This window comes from Panulirus ornatus, chromosome 64 (assembly GCF_036320965.1).
Source record: "Panulirus ornatus isolate Po-2019 chromosome 64, ASM3632096v1, whole genome shotgun sequence".
In the NCBI taxonomy this organism is placed as follows: domain Eukaryota; kingdom Metazoa; phylum Arthropoda; class Malacostraca; order Decapoda; family Palinuridae; genus Panulirus; species Panulirus ornatus.
The window spans coordinates 2121066-2136487 of record NC_092287.1 but is presented as its reverse complement, the minus strand read 5'-3'; the positions used below and the strand labels follow the sequence as shown (position 1 = coordinate 2136487).

Below are 15422 nucleotides of genomic sequence, written 5' to 3'. Positions count from 1 at the left end.
TCAGTCACCAGCTTCTGCAGTTTCTCACATGAATCAGCCACCAGCGCTGTATCATCAGCGAACAACAACTGACTCACTTCCCAAGCTCTCTCATCCCCAACAGACTTCATACTTGCCCCTCTTTCCAGGACTCTTGCATTTACCTCCCTAACAACCCCATCCATAAACAAATTAAACAACCATGGAGACATCACACACCCCTGCCGCAAACCTACATTCACTGAGAACCAATCACTTTCCTCTCTTCCTACACGTACACATGCCTTACATCCTCGATAAAAACTTTTCACTGCTTCTAACAACTTGCCTCCCACACCATATATTCTTAATACCTTCCACAGAGCATCTCTATCAACTCTATCATATGCCTTCTCCAGATCCATAAATGCTACATACAAATCCATTTGGTTTTCTAAGTATTTCTCACATACATTCTTCAAAGCAAACACCTGATCCACACATCCTCTACCACTTCTGAAACCGCACTGCTCTTCCCCAATCTGATGCTCTGTACATGCCTTCACCCTGTCAATCAATACCCTCCCATATAATTTACCAGGAATACTCAACAAACTTATACCTCTGTAATTTGAGCACTCACTCTTATCCCCTTTGCCTTTGTACAATGGCACTATGCACGCATTCCGCCAATCCTCAGGCACCTCACCATGAGTCATACATACATTAAATAACCTTACCAACCAGTCAACAATACAGTCACCCCCTTTTTTAATAAATTCCACTGCAATACCATCCAAACCTGCTGCCTTGCCGGCTTTCATCTTCCGCAAAGCTTTTACTACCTCTTCTCTGTTTACCAAATCATTTTCCCTAACCCTCTCACTTTGCACACCACCTCGACCAAAACACCCTATATCTGCCACTCTGTCATCAGACACATTCAACAAACCTTCAAAATACTCATTCCATCTCCTTCTCACATCACCACTACTTGTTATCACCTCCCCATTTACGCCCTTCACTGAAGTTCCCATTTGCTCCCTTGTCTTACGCACCCTATTTACCTCCTTCCAGAACATCTTTTTATTCTCCCTAAAATTTACTGATAGTCTCTCACCCCAACTCTCATTTGCCCTTTTTTTCACCTCTTGCACCTTTCTCTTGACCTCCTGTCTCTTTCTTTTATACTTCTCCCACTCAATTGCATTTTTTCCCTGCAAAAATAGTCCAAATGCCTCTCTCTTCTCTTTCACTAATACTCTTACTTCTTCATCCCACCACTCACTACCCTTTCTAAACAGCCCACCTCCCACTCTTCTCATGCCACAAGCATCTTTTGCGCAATCCATCACTGATTCCCTAAATACATCCCATTCCTCCCCCACTCCCCTTACTTCCATTGTTCTCACCTTTTTCCATTCTGTACACAGTCTCTCCTGGTACTTCCCCACACAGGTCTCCTTCCCAAGCTCACTTACTCTCACCACCTTCTTCACCCCAACATTCACTCCTCTTTTCTGAAAACCCATACTAATCTTCACCTTAGCCTCCACAAGATAATGATCATACTATTCGCTATTTCCCGCGATAGCGAGGTAGCGTTAAGAACAGAGGACTGGGCCTTCGAGGGAATATCCTCACCTGGACCTCTTCTCTGTTCCTTCTTTTGGAAAATCAAAAAAAAAAAAAAAAACGAGAGGGGAGGATTTCCAGCCCCCCGCTCCCTTCCCTTTCAGTTGCCTTCTACGACACGCAGGGAATACGTGGGAAGTATTCTTTCTCCCCTATCCCCAGGGAATATATATATATATATATATATATATATATATATATATATATATATATATATATATATATATATATATATATATATATTCCTTTCTTTGTTTTATTGTTTTATTAAGGCTTGGTCTCAGTGAGGGCTTTCATTCATAACTGGAGTCTTTATCACATGATATAAAAAATGGTGAAATGGTTCTGGATATTTTGTCCCAGTTAGCCAAGTTCTGAAGATCAAAGTCCTAATGAACTTGGTCCTAGACTCTCAATGTCATCATCAACATGGTCCTGAGAGTCATAGTCTGTGTTAATGTGGTTTTGGATATTTAAGATTCAGGTTAACCTGATCCTATGTAACCAAACTCATGAAAATCCTGGTTTATTGAATTAAAATCACTAGTTAACCTGATCTAGGGTATGAAAAATAATGGTTAACCTCATCTTTATAATCAAGTCCTAATCAACCCACTTCTAGGTATCCAAGCTTCTACCTAAGTCATTAAATGTCCTGTTAAACCTTGATGTCACAGGTACTGCTATCATCTTTGGCACTGACATTAAGAGAAAGGTTGTCAAAATCTTTTTGGTTTCATGCCAACATTTTCAGTATTGTGAATCTTCTCACACAACATGTGGCTTTCTAATGGCAAAAATTGAATTTTAGACAAGCTTCAGAGTATCCCAATATGAATTATACTATTCTGCGACAAAATTATTTTATGGGACAATGTCCAGTGAATTCTAAGAAGACCAACAACAAACTCTTGTTACCTCTACAGATGACTTAGTCTCACATTTAAGGTCCTGGTTAGCTTGGACCATGAGCTCAAAGTCTTCATTACCAAGTACTGGTACTCACGGTCAATTAATCTTATTTAGTATTAATATGTTTAGAAAATTCAACTCTCAACATCACATTGTTGTGACTGACCTGAGCCACAATCCGAAATTTTCCTGGCAGTAGTTTTGTCTCTACATGATTGACTTGGTAATTGAATAACCCAGCATCTCTTGCTGCTTCCCACTTTTGCAGTAGCAGTGAGTCAAAAGCTGACATCAAGTCTTGGCCATGTTCACTGCTGGTAGTGTACACAAAATCATTGTGGGAATATTCAAACAAAATATCACATGTGTTAACTTCTTCATTCCAGGCCATAATCTGTAACTAAGAAAATTAAATTAACTTGATATAAATGAGCTCTTTTTTTAGATACAAAAATATGAGCAATACAAATAAAAAGAGCAATACAGGTGCCTGTGAACATTATGATTAACAGTCTTCTTGGTTTCCTAAACCATGCACTAGAAATTCAAAAGAAGCAATGCAATGATTGACTACAAGCTTATAACTAATATATAACTATTTTGTAATCAGCACTGTGTAGTTATTACCTCTATCATATGTGTATTCTTGCCATTAAATAACTTATGTTTCAAAGAGGAAGCTGTTATGTGCAATGTGGGAACTTTTGTATTATAAGAACTTTGATTGCATTCGGTTAGGTAAAGTCTGGTTTGATTATGTGTAACTGGAATGGGATAGGTCATGTTATGTTCTATATGGTCAGATCATGCAAGGCTAACCTAAGAGTTAACAACTACAAGAAGAGACAGTTACCAAAGTGGCATGGAGTGTCCTAATATTCATAAAATTCATTTGTAAAATTCTGGAAACAATATTATATTACATACACATCAAATCATGATTTGAGATTGTTTAATCATTGATATTTTACACAACCAATAAAAAGAAATCATAATGGAAGGCAGGACTTGGAAAATATAAAACAGGTTTCCCGTGAGGCAGGGTGGCGCCAGGAATGGATTTGGGAGAGCAAGCGGGAGTGGACTTGGCAGCAAATGGAACCATACAAGCAGAAATGAGTCACAGGGTGGGGTAGTGGGCAAAGGTTCTGAGAGCAAAGAAGAATGTGGGGAAAGAGAGAACATTATCTTAGAGAGCAAAAATGGGTATGTTTGAATGAATAGTAGTTCCCCGACCCTCTGACTCATTTCCACTTCCATGATTCCATTCACTGCAAAGTCCACTCCTAGATATCTAAAACACTTCACTTCCTCCAATCTTTCTCCGTTCAAATTTACATCCCAATTTACTTGTCCTTCAACTACTGAACCTAATAACCTTGCTCTTATTCACATTTACTCTCAACTTTCTCCTCTCACACACTTTCCTAAAATCAGTCACCAACTTCTGCAGTTTCCCACTTGAATCAGCCATCAGAGATATATCATCGGTGAACTACAACTGACTCACTTCCCAGGCCCTCTCATCCCCAACAGACTGCATACTCACCCCTCTCTCCAAAAACCCTTGCATTTACCTCCCTAACCACCCCATCCATAAACAAATTAAACAACCATGGGAACATCACAATCAATTTCTATGAAAGAGTCCCAGTGCTACCCAAGACCTCCAGGACCCTTTCTAAAGGCTCCTGCAGCCCAAGGTGGCACTACTTCCAGTAGCAAGGAAATGTAGACTTCTTTGAAGTGAAAAGTTCTTTGATGAGACTACTCCCACTGATATAGCCTTGGCAAAGGTTACTTGTCACTATTGGTATAATCTTAAGCAAGCAGAGTGCGGTGACATTTTAAAACCTATCAATCTAATTATCTATTTATCTATATCTATCTAATCTATCTATCTATCCATGCAAATATATATATATATATATATATATATATATATATATATATATATATATATATATATATATATATATATCTTTCTTTCAAACTATTCGCCATTTCCCGCATTATATATATATATATATATATATATATATATATATATATATATATATATATATATATACATATTATCCCTGGGGATTGGGGAGAAAGAATACTTCCCACGTATTCCCTGCATGTCGTAGAAGGCGACTAAAAGGGAAGGGAGCGGGAGGCTGGAAATCCTCCCCCTCTGTTTTTTTTTGTTTTTTTTTCCCAAAAGAAAGAACAGAGAAGGGGGCCAGGTAAGGATATTCCCTCAAAGGTCCAGTCCTGTGTTCTTGGCGCTACCTTGCTAACGCGGGAAATGGCGAATAGTATGAAAAAAAAAATATACATATACATATATTCTATCTTTTTTATACTCTGTTGCAGTCTCCTGCATTAGCAAGGTAGCGCAAGAAAATAGACGAAAGAATGGCCCAACCCACCCACACACACATATATATAAATATATATATATATATATATATATATATATATATATATATATATATATATATATATATATATATAGGTTTTCTTGGGTGAACATTTTAAAACCAATTGAAACCTAACATTGGTTAGATTAGATTAGGTTAAGAAAATATGAACCAGAACAAAAGCAACAGCTTTACCTTTAAACTGAATGATATTAGTCATCCAGCTGAAGTATGCACATGTTTAGGGTCATAATGTAGAGATCTTCATTTATGCTTGATACATAAACTGCATTTAATTGTGAAAACAAACTCCAGAAATACTCAATTTAGAATAACCAAGTAATCATTTGTGAGAGGTATAACTGTAAAAGGATTGAATCTAACCTAAATTATTCTTTTAATCTAACTTTTTTACCATGTGACTGCATTAGGTTAACTTTAAATAAAAAATTCCTTCAGCTAACTGAATACTGTAAAAGGAAATCCTCGTACAATTCTGAAAAACTTGCCTAATCTCAGAAATATAGAAATACAATTGTTAAATTCATGCATTAGAGCATTATCAATTCAATGTCATATGAGTTTCCAGGACAGCTTTGTTATTTCCATTGACCACACGTTCTTATAACATCCTATGCGGCTTGTAATAAGTTTGGCTTAACTTAACTGGTCAGTAAAAAGTCATTAGTACGGAACACACAGAGAACTCGTCTATTTCTCACTAGCAAATATCTATTAGCCATTCTTCAAAACAATTATGTTACCACTACCTATACGGGAAGCTAGCTTTGCACTGAAAGATTTTGATCAGTATGGCACCAATGAAAGCGATTACAACCTTTCCAAGTTTAATCACTCTTAACCAGTACTATCTCCTTCCAGATGCTATATGGTACAAAAATGACTGCAGACTACTTACGTAAACGTCAGTAACTCCTAAGAATACAATATAACACCACTGCTTCCTGAGGTGGTGCCACATCGACTGTCCAAACGTTGCGTCGTGTCCACACAACCGCTCAGGCACACGTTTGTTGACATGACGTCATTGCCGTCACACGTTTATTCCCTTAATTCTATCATCGTTGTTATTTCCTTAGACTTTCTTACTGACTGTGTTTCTTGAAGTGAGTATTTTCCAGTTTTAGCCTCATGTAGGAAATCAATAGCTTGCTAAATACTTCCTAATACTTGTAGGCTATTCTGATATTTGCCAAAAGACAGGTTGTCTCCTCAACTATCTCCTAATAAAGAGTCCTTCTTACACAGAATCCTTAGTCTTATTTCCTACCACATAATGTAATATTATATTAAGGCCAGCTTTCGCTTTCTCCTATCTTTGTTACTCTACATGTGCTGGAGCTAAATTTCACCTTGTATCAGACCAACTATGGAATCTGTTTAAGTCCTCAAGTAAGCTGATGCAGTCCAAGTTTTTCACTTCCCGCATGACCTTTTTCTTCTCGCATGACCTTTTACTTCCCGCATGACCTTTGCATCATTTGCTAAAATATTAAGATGATCTTGGTCTAAGGCTAATTACCTCCTTGATCGGCCAATCTGGCCGAGGTCAATCCTTACTGGAGCCGGGATCATTCTGAAGTTGTTCAGGCCTGATGTTTCTGGCTTTTCGAGACTAACTTTGTGTTATAAGCAAACAAGTATATGGATCCCACTGTCTCCGATTTGGTCTGATAACTTGGGATATATGTAATTTTTGTCATCATCCCTCCCGAGAATGAGAAGACCTTTGACATGCTATAGACCTAAATAATGAGGTAAAATTTGAAGAAAAAAAAAGAAAACTCCATACTTAGGGAATCTGAAAATTTGATTTTTTCTGGAAGAATATGGGTGAAAAAATAACTGAAGGATGTATATTCATGGAGGAAAAAGTAGTAGTATGGTGTATGGGGGATGATATGGTACAGAATCTCATTAAGGTATGATGAATAAAACAACAAATGTAAAGATGCTAAAACATGGAGGAGTGACACTCAATAATCACATAGTTTGAATATGGTAATAGAATGTTTTGATCTGTACTTCAAAAAGTAAGGTAGGAGAATTTCCATCTGAAGGGAAAATAAAGTTCTGAAAGTTAGTCTTCCTTTGGGATTTGGCTTTCACTACCCATTTTGTATTTTGCAGGTTTGTAAAATGTTTACTGCAGATGGAGTATGCAGCATTGGATGGAAGTGGTGTGCCGGTAACTGCTTTCAACAGGAGTTGATGAATGTTGTATTGTTAAGAAAATTGCAAGAGGAATAAGTAATGAATGAAAGAGAATCAAAGTTAGGTTTTTTTTTTTTTTTTTTTTTTTTTTTATACTTTGTCGCTGTCTCCCGCGTTTGCGAGGTAGCGCAAGGAAACAGACGAAAGAAATGGCCCAACCCCCCCCCCCATACACATGTACATACACACGTCCACACACGCAAATATACATACCTACACAGCTTTCCATGGTTTACCCCAGACGCTTCACATGCCTTGATTCAATCCACTGACAGCACGTCAACCCCTGTATACCACATGACTCCAATTCACTCTATTCCTTGCCCTCCTTTCACCCTCCTGCATGTTCAGGCCCCGATCACACAAAATCTTTTTCACTCCATCTTTCCACCTCCAATTTGGTCTCCCTCTTCTCCTCGTTCCCTCCACCTCCGACACATATATCCTCTTGGTCAATCTCTCCTCACTCATTCTCTCCATGTGCCCAAACCATTTCAAAACACCCTCTTCTGCTCTCTCAACCACGCTCTTTTTATTTCCACACATCTCTCTTACCCTTACGTTACTTACTCGATCAAACCACCTCACACCACACATTGTCCTCAAACATCTCATTTCCAGCACATCCATCCTCCTGCGCACATCTCTATCCATAGCCCACGCCTCGCAACCATACAACATTGTTGGAACCACTATTCCCTCAAACATACCCATTTTCGCTTTCCGAGATAATGTTCTCGACTTCCACACATTTTTCAAGGCTCCCAAAATTTTCGCCCCCTCCCCCACCCTATGATCCACTTCCGCTTCCATGGTTCCATCCGCTGACAGATCCACTCCCAGATATCTAAAACACTTCACTTCCTCCAGTTTTTCTCCATTCAAACTCACCTCCCAATTGACTTGACCCTCACCCCTACTGTACCTAATAACCTTGCTCTTATTCACATTTACTCTCAACTTTCTTCTTCCACACACTTTACCAAACTCCGTCACCAGCTTCTGCAGTTTCTCACATGAATCAGCCACCAGCGCTGTATCATCAGCGAACAACAACTGACTCACTTCCCAAGCTCTCTCATCCCCAACAGACTTCATACTTGCCCCTCTTTCCAGGACTCTTGCATTTACCTCCCTTACAACCCCATCCATAAACAAATTAAACAACCATGGAGACATCACACACCCCTGCCGCAAACCTACATTCACTGAGAACCAATCACTTTCCTCTCTTCCTACACGTACACATGCCTTACATCCTCGATAAAAACTTTTCACTGCTTCTAACAACTTGCCTCCCACACCATATATTCTTAATACCTTCCACAGAGCATCTCTATCAACTCTATCATATGCCTTCTCCAGATCCATAAATGCTACATACAAATCCATTTGCTTTTCTAAGTATTTCTCACATACATTCTTCAAAGCAAACACCTGATCCACACATCCTCTACCACTTCTGAAACCGCACTGCTCTTCCCCAATCTGATGCTCTGTACATGCCTTCACCCTCTCAATCAATACCCTCCCATATAATTTACCAGGAATACTCAACAAACTTATACCTCTGTAATTTGAGCACTCACTCTTATCCCCTTTGCCTTTGTACAATGGCACTATGCACGCATTCCGCCAATCCTCAGGCACCTCACCATGAGTCATACATACATTAAATAACCTTACCAACCAGTCAACAATACAGTCACCCCCTTTTTTAATAAATTCCACTGCAATACCATCCAAACCTGCTGCCTTGCCGGCTTTCATCTTCCGCAAAGCTTTTACTACCTCTTCTCTGTTTACCAAATCATTTTCCCTAACCCTCTCACTTTGCACACCACCTCGACCAAAACACCCTATATCTGCCACTCTGTCATCAGACACATTCAACAAACCTTCAAAATACTCATTCCATCTCCTTCTCACATCACCGCTACTTGTTATCACCTCCCCATTTGCGCCCTTCACTGAAGTTCCCATTTGCTCCCTTGTCTTACGCACCCTATTTACCTCCTTCCAGAACATCTTTTTATTCTCCCTAAAATTTAATGATACTCTCTCACCCCAACTCTCATTTGCCCTTTTTTTCACCTCTTGCACCTTTCTCTTGACCTCCTGTCTCTTTCTTTTATACTTCTCCCACTCAATTGCATTTTTTCCCTGCAAAAATCGTCCAAATGCCTCTCTCTTCTCTTTCACTAATACTCTTACTTCTTCATCCCACCACTCACTACCCTTTCTAAACAGCCCACCTCCCACTCTTCTCATGCCACAAGCATCTTTTGCGCAATCCATCACTGATTCCCTAAATACATCCCATTCCTCCCCCACTCCCCTTACTTCCATTGTTCTCACCTTTTTCCATTCTGTACACAGTCTCTCCTGGTACTTCCCCACACAGGTCTCCTTCCCAAGCTCACTTACTCTCACCACCTTCTTCACCCCAACATTCACTCCTCTTTTCTGAAAACCCATACTAATCTTCACCTTAGCCTCCACAAGATAATGATCAGACATCCCTCCAGTTGCACCTCTCAGCACATTAACATCCAAAAGTCTCTCTTTCGCGCGCCTGTCAATTAACACGTAATCCAATAACGCTCTCTGGCCATCTCTCCTACTTACATAAGTATACTTATGTATATCTCGCTTTTTAAACCAGGTATTCCCAATCATCAGTCCTTTTTCAGCACATAAATCTACAAGCTCTTCACCATTTCCATTTACAACACTGAACACCCCATGCATACCAATTATTCCCTCAACTGCCACATTACTCACCTTTGCATTCAAATCACCCATCACTATAACCCGGTCTCGTGCATCAAAACCGCTAACACACTCATTTAGCTGCTCCCAAAACACTTGCCTCTCATGATCTTTCTTCTCATGCCCAGGTGCATATGCACCAATAATCACCCACCTCTCTCCATCAACTTTCAGTTTTACCCATATTAATCGAGAATTTACTTTCTTGCATTCTATCACATACTCCCACAACTCCTGTTTCAGGAGTATTGCTACTCCTTCCCTTGCTCTTGTCCTCTCACTAACCCCTGACTTCACTCCCCAGACATTTCCAAACCACTCTTCCCCTTTACCCTTGAGCTTCGTTTCACTCAGAGCCAAAACATCCAGGTCCCTTTCCTCAAACATACTACCTATCTCTCCTTTTTTCACATCTTGTTAGGTATTTCTAAAAAAAAACCCATATTGATAAGTTTGTGCAGGACATGATTAAGAGTTGGTGGGACAGTAATGGAATAATGAAAGGTATAAAATCTGGATTGAAGATGACGTAGATGACTACATAAGGAAAGGTTTAGGAATAATGAAAGGAGTGATTCAACCTTATTTAAATCTTTGGATTCACTATTGTCTTGCATTTGAATGAATTTCCAATACAGTAGGGTTAAATGTAGGGTTCACTTTTCTCACATTATCAAAAATTATCTTTCCACTGTGGGGGTGTTTGATGATGCCCCTCAAGAGCTTGAAATGCCCTGCCATTTATACAGTATTTGGCCTTAACGGAATGAAGTGGGCCAGTTGTTATATTTATTATTAGCAGTACAGAATGTTTGTGTATTTTCCTTGATTTTATGAAAAAACTTGTTTCATCCAATGTCAGTTCCATACATGGAAACATTAGTATCATTTCATACAGAAAAATGTTAAAGAACATACGAGCAATATCATTTTATCATAGTGAAATGACATTTCTAAGGAACAAGTCTTGGTAATAAATGTGCTTTCCAAGGATTAGCTGCAGCTATGACAGCTCAAAGACTATTAGATGTGAAATTCAAACATGATGGACTTGGATGAATAATGGTTGCAAATGTATGGCATAATGATAGAGATGAAGAGATTAAAGGTACCATCTAAAGAGAATTGGGAAAACCAGTTGATATTGTGGTTACAGGGAACTGTGTGATGGATGACTCCAAGGGATGAGGACAGAGTAGAAGGGGTTACAGATAGATATGGGGTCCCAAGAAAAAATGATTAAGATGGAAAAATATGCATAGTATGTGTATCAGTTGGTATTGGTGCTCCAAATGAACATTTTCAAAATAAAGATGCACTTGGTGCAAACAAATAAGACAGGGCTGTTAATAGCCTGATTGATATTTTTCTGATAAGACACTTTAACTAGTTATTATTGTAGCTGATGTGGAGTCTGAGGGGATTGGAGGCTTATCAGATTGTATGATATTGAAAAGCAAGTTAGCCATTTGTGTTGTAAGTCTAGAAATGTGATACATAAATGATATGAAAGATGAAAATAGAGGTTGGGGTTGAAAATGTAAACTTTCGATTTCATGAGAATTTAAATGAGAAGCTAAGGAGCTCTGATGAAGCAATGCAAAATGAGACTGAGGTGATAGTAGTGACATTAAAAGTTCATGAGTGGAGGCTACCGTATGGGCTTGCACGCTGTAGATAAAAATTTCAGAAAGTGTGTAGAATGGTTGAATGAAATTTTAAAGGAGTTGTGTGAGAAGTTTAAAAGATGCTGAATCTTCAGAAAATGGTAATGAATTTGTAAAGTATGTGAATTTAGCTGGCTTTTTGCCTAAAAAATCTTATGGTCTTTGATCTCAGAATTTAGAGGTTTGGAAACTACACATTTGGTAGGTCTATGGTTTGTGATTACAGTTTAGATTATGTAGGCAGATTTTTTTAGTGACAATATTTTGGTAATTTTTCTTCCTCAGGTGAATTTAAACCTATTGATTTTTTGGTGTGTTTGTCATGGATTTATTGACTTTGGTAAAATTGTCTTTGTGGATCTATGGTAAACTTGTCTTTGTGGATCTAGTCACATGGCACTGTGAGCCAGTTTAGCATATCTATGAATAATTTTTGGAATTTGATAAATTTTTGTTTGGGCTTAGAGGTAAATTTTGTCATATATTCAGTAGTCTTGTACAAAACTGTGAATATTGTGTACTTTATTGACAAAGAAGCGGTTAAGGTTCTGTACATTGTATGAATAAAGAGGTTTTATCATCTTGGTGCAAAACCGGTGAATATTGTGCACTTTATTGACAACGTGGGTAAGGTTCTGTACATTGTTTGAATAAAGAGGTTTTATCAGTGTGTTAAGGCTTGAGGCATGTAATTATTTTCAGTTAGCTTCGTGGCCATGAGTGAATTTATTAGTCTGGGAGAACTAATGACTCTCCATCCAGAGTTCATGGATCTCTGAGGTATTATAAGTAATTCTAGTTCTATTGAGGATGATGGCTTTTTCAAACAGCTTAATGTATATTCTTAGTGATGAATTTTTATCTGCCTATATCTCTGACACCTGTTCCCTCCTGGAACTCCCTCAGAGGTGGTCACGGCAATGGAGTTTCCATGACTAGTGATCTCCATTACTGCTTTTTAGCCTTTAGTGGCTCACCCTTAACAAGCCACTGGTTGAGGGTAAGTCTAGTGCAGTGTTTGCAGAGGCTTTAACTTATTTTTCCTACTGACTGCTTTTACCAAATGCTCCTGCCTAATGTTCCTACCCACTACTTCTACCTGATGTTTCTACCTTATGCTCCTTCCTTAAATGTTCCTACCTCCCACTTCTATTACAGGTTTTCAAAACCAAATTTTCTATTGTGATAAATTTTGTCATTTAGAAGATTAATTAGGAGGGTATAATGTTTACTGTTGAGGAAGGAATGTGAAGAAAATGGACAAGAAAACTATCGAAATCTGTTGTTTACTTATTAAACTCAAAGTACTTTGTTAGTATGATAAGTGATCATCAACTGTAATTAGCCTAAGATTTTTGTTTCTTGGTTTTTATCCAGAGCAAGGTTAATAATACAGTGCCCTAGGTAATATAATTTACAGCAGATATTATATAAATGTATAAACACATCTGACACATCACACAAAATTATCTGTACACTTTAATAATGGAACAATATAAATTAACTCTTAGCCTAAAGTTTGTAAACTGTCGAAGTATTCATAAAATATCATCTAATTTCAAACATATCTTAATCAAATATAAAGTACTTTGGTGATATTTTGCAAAGAATGACCCATAATCATTAATATCATGCTTACAAAAAAGTACACCTTAAGTGTTTCACAAGTAATTCAGCCAAGTAAATTTTGGAGTGAAGTTAAGTTTTTTCATTAGTCTGAATCATAAAATACCATTATTTCCCAGTCAAATTATACATTTATAAGTATATTTTTTCTTTAGTAAAGTAGCTATAGCAGGACCGCTGGAGCTCATTTTAGGCTAAGGATGGTCTGTGTTTAGTGCTTTTAAATTTACAAGGTGCCATAAAACTCATCTTTAGGTAGCTTTCTTGAATCATGCCTACTTTGTGTGTAGCCTGGTCTCAGAGCTCTTTGGGCTCATTGGATTTTTTCCCTTATGTGATATCTGACCCAGCTTGTTTTGCTTTGGAACTCTTGGACCCAGTTACAAACTTCTCAACCTTGGTGACACTCTCCATATTCTCTTGACTCAAAGTTGAAAGGTTCACTGCATCTGGAAGGTTCTTGAGGAGGTTCAACACCTCATCATACTCAGGCAACACAGGTCTGAGGTTGTTATCCTCCAACATATCTCTCTGCAGACCTGAGGAACACAATGAAATTCTCAGAAAAGTGCCAACACACACAAATGGGAAGAAAGAGAGTGTAGAAAGGAAGAAAGGGTTTCAAGATATGGGACATTGATAAGGGGATATTAGAACAAGTGTAAGGGATACAGCGCTTTGTCAAAGAAAAACTGGAAGCATAGGAACAGACAATTAAGAAGGCAGAAGGTTAAGGCAAAGCTGGACAGGAAAGGAAGTGAAGAGTTATAGGTTAAAGTAAACAAAAAGCAATAGAGAAGATATGGCACAATGAATATGAATGAGATGGAAAGACAACTGAGGGAGATACTTAAAGGGGAAACAAAGAGGGAAATCTAATGAAGATGGGATACTGATATATCAGTACAAAGTATGAAAGGGTGACAGATTTAAATGACACAGTGAGGTGAGGATGATGGATGTAAAACGAAAAATGAATGCCAGGAAGGAATAGGAAGGACTGAGATGAGGATGGCTTTAAAGAAGGAAAGAGCAAAGTATGATGGATGGCAGGGACTGAGAACAGATAATCATAACTGGGAGGGAAACATGCTAAGATGATGAATGGGAGGGAAGGATATGAGGAATATATTTTTGTAAAAAGAGGCATCTATGAGGATGCTCTTTTATTACTTACTTCATGTAACAATGCAAATAAATTGTTCTTTTCTGTTTTTTATTTATCATAATGATACTTTGTCGCTGTCTCCCGCATTAGCGAGGTAGCACAAGGAAACAGACGAAAGAATGGCCCAACCCACCCACATACACATGTATATACATACACATCCACACACACACATATACATACCTATATATTTCAACGTAAACATATATATACATACACAGACATATACATATATACACATGTACACAGACATAGACATATATACACATGTACATGATTCATACTTGCTGCCTTTATTCATTCCCGTCGCTATCCCGCCACACATGAAATTACAACCCTCTCCCCCCCACACAAGGTAGCGCTAGGAAAAGACAACAAAGGCCACATTCGTTCACACTCAGTCTCTAGCTGTTATGTATAATGCACCAAAACCACAGCTCCCTTTCCACATCCAGGCCCCACAAAACTTTCCAAGGTTTACCCCAGACACTTCACATGCCCTGGTTCAATCCACTGACAGCACGTCAACCCTGGTATACCACATCATTCCAATTCACTCTATTCCTTGCACGCCTTTCACCCTCCTGCATGTTCAGGCCCCGATCGCTCAAAATCTTTTTCACTCCATCCTTCCACCTCCAATTTGGTCTCCCACTTCTCCATGTTCCCTCCACCTCTTTGTCTATCTTTCCTCACTCATTCTCTCCATGTGACCAAACCATTGCTGTTCTATCTTCATAAAAACTACCACAGCATTTCTCCATTTCTAGATTATAATTTTTTCAATTCTGAATTAGCCTTCCTTGCCTCACCACTTACCTATCTTATACATCCATTCATGACCCCCATAGCTGTATTCCTGTCACATAACCAATGACATATATTACTCCCAATACATTATCTTTAGACAACAAAAGTACTTAAAGCAGTTTTTTGAATAACCATGTTATTATCTAATTAAGAATAATTCCTACTGTAGCTAAAATTTAAGCCTCATTTTTCCTCTCTATATTTTTGATCCCATTTACAAAATATTTTTTT

At 38.3% G+C, this 15422-nt stretch overlaps 2 protein-coding genes across 4 annotated transcripts in view; both read right to left on the bottom strand.

The window, feature by feature from the left end:
• The window catches only part of LOC139746122 (GDP-D-glucose phosphorylase 1), a 29189-nt gene extending 23236 nt beyond the window's left edge, over positions 1-5953 (bottom strand). The window contains exons 1-2 of one of the 3 annotated variants that reach the window (XM_071656978.1): positions 5833-5953; positions 2672-2905 (exon numbers count right to left, since the gene is read on the bottom strand). In XM_071656978.1, coding sequence (XP_071513079.1) covers positions 2672-2905; positions 5833-5895 — 297 coding nt within the window. In that variant the 5' untranslated portion in view covers positions 5896-5953. The remainder of the gene's footprint in view (positions 1-2671; positions 2906-5832) is intronic. The other 2 variants (XM_071656979.1, XM_071656980.1) reach the window with 2 other exon arrangements.
• A 7034-nt stretch (positions 5954-12987) lies between these two features.
• Positions 12988-15422, bottom strand: part of LOC139746151 (putative neural-cadherin 2) — a 126650-nt gene continuing 124215 nt past the window's right edge. Inside the window, exon 26 of the mRNA XM_071657016.1 lies at positions 12988-13752. Coding sequence (XP_071513117.1) covers positions 13544-13752 — 209 coding nt within the window. The 3' untranslated portion in view covers positions 12988-13543. The remainder of the gene's footprint in view (positions 13753-15422) is intronic.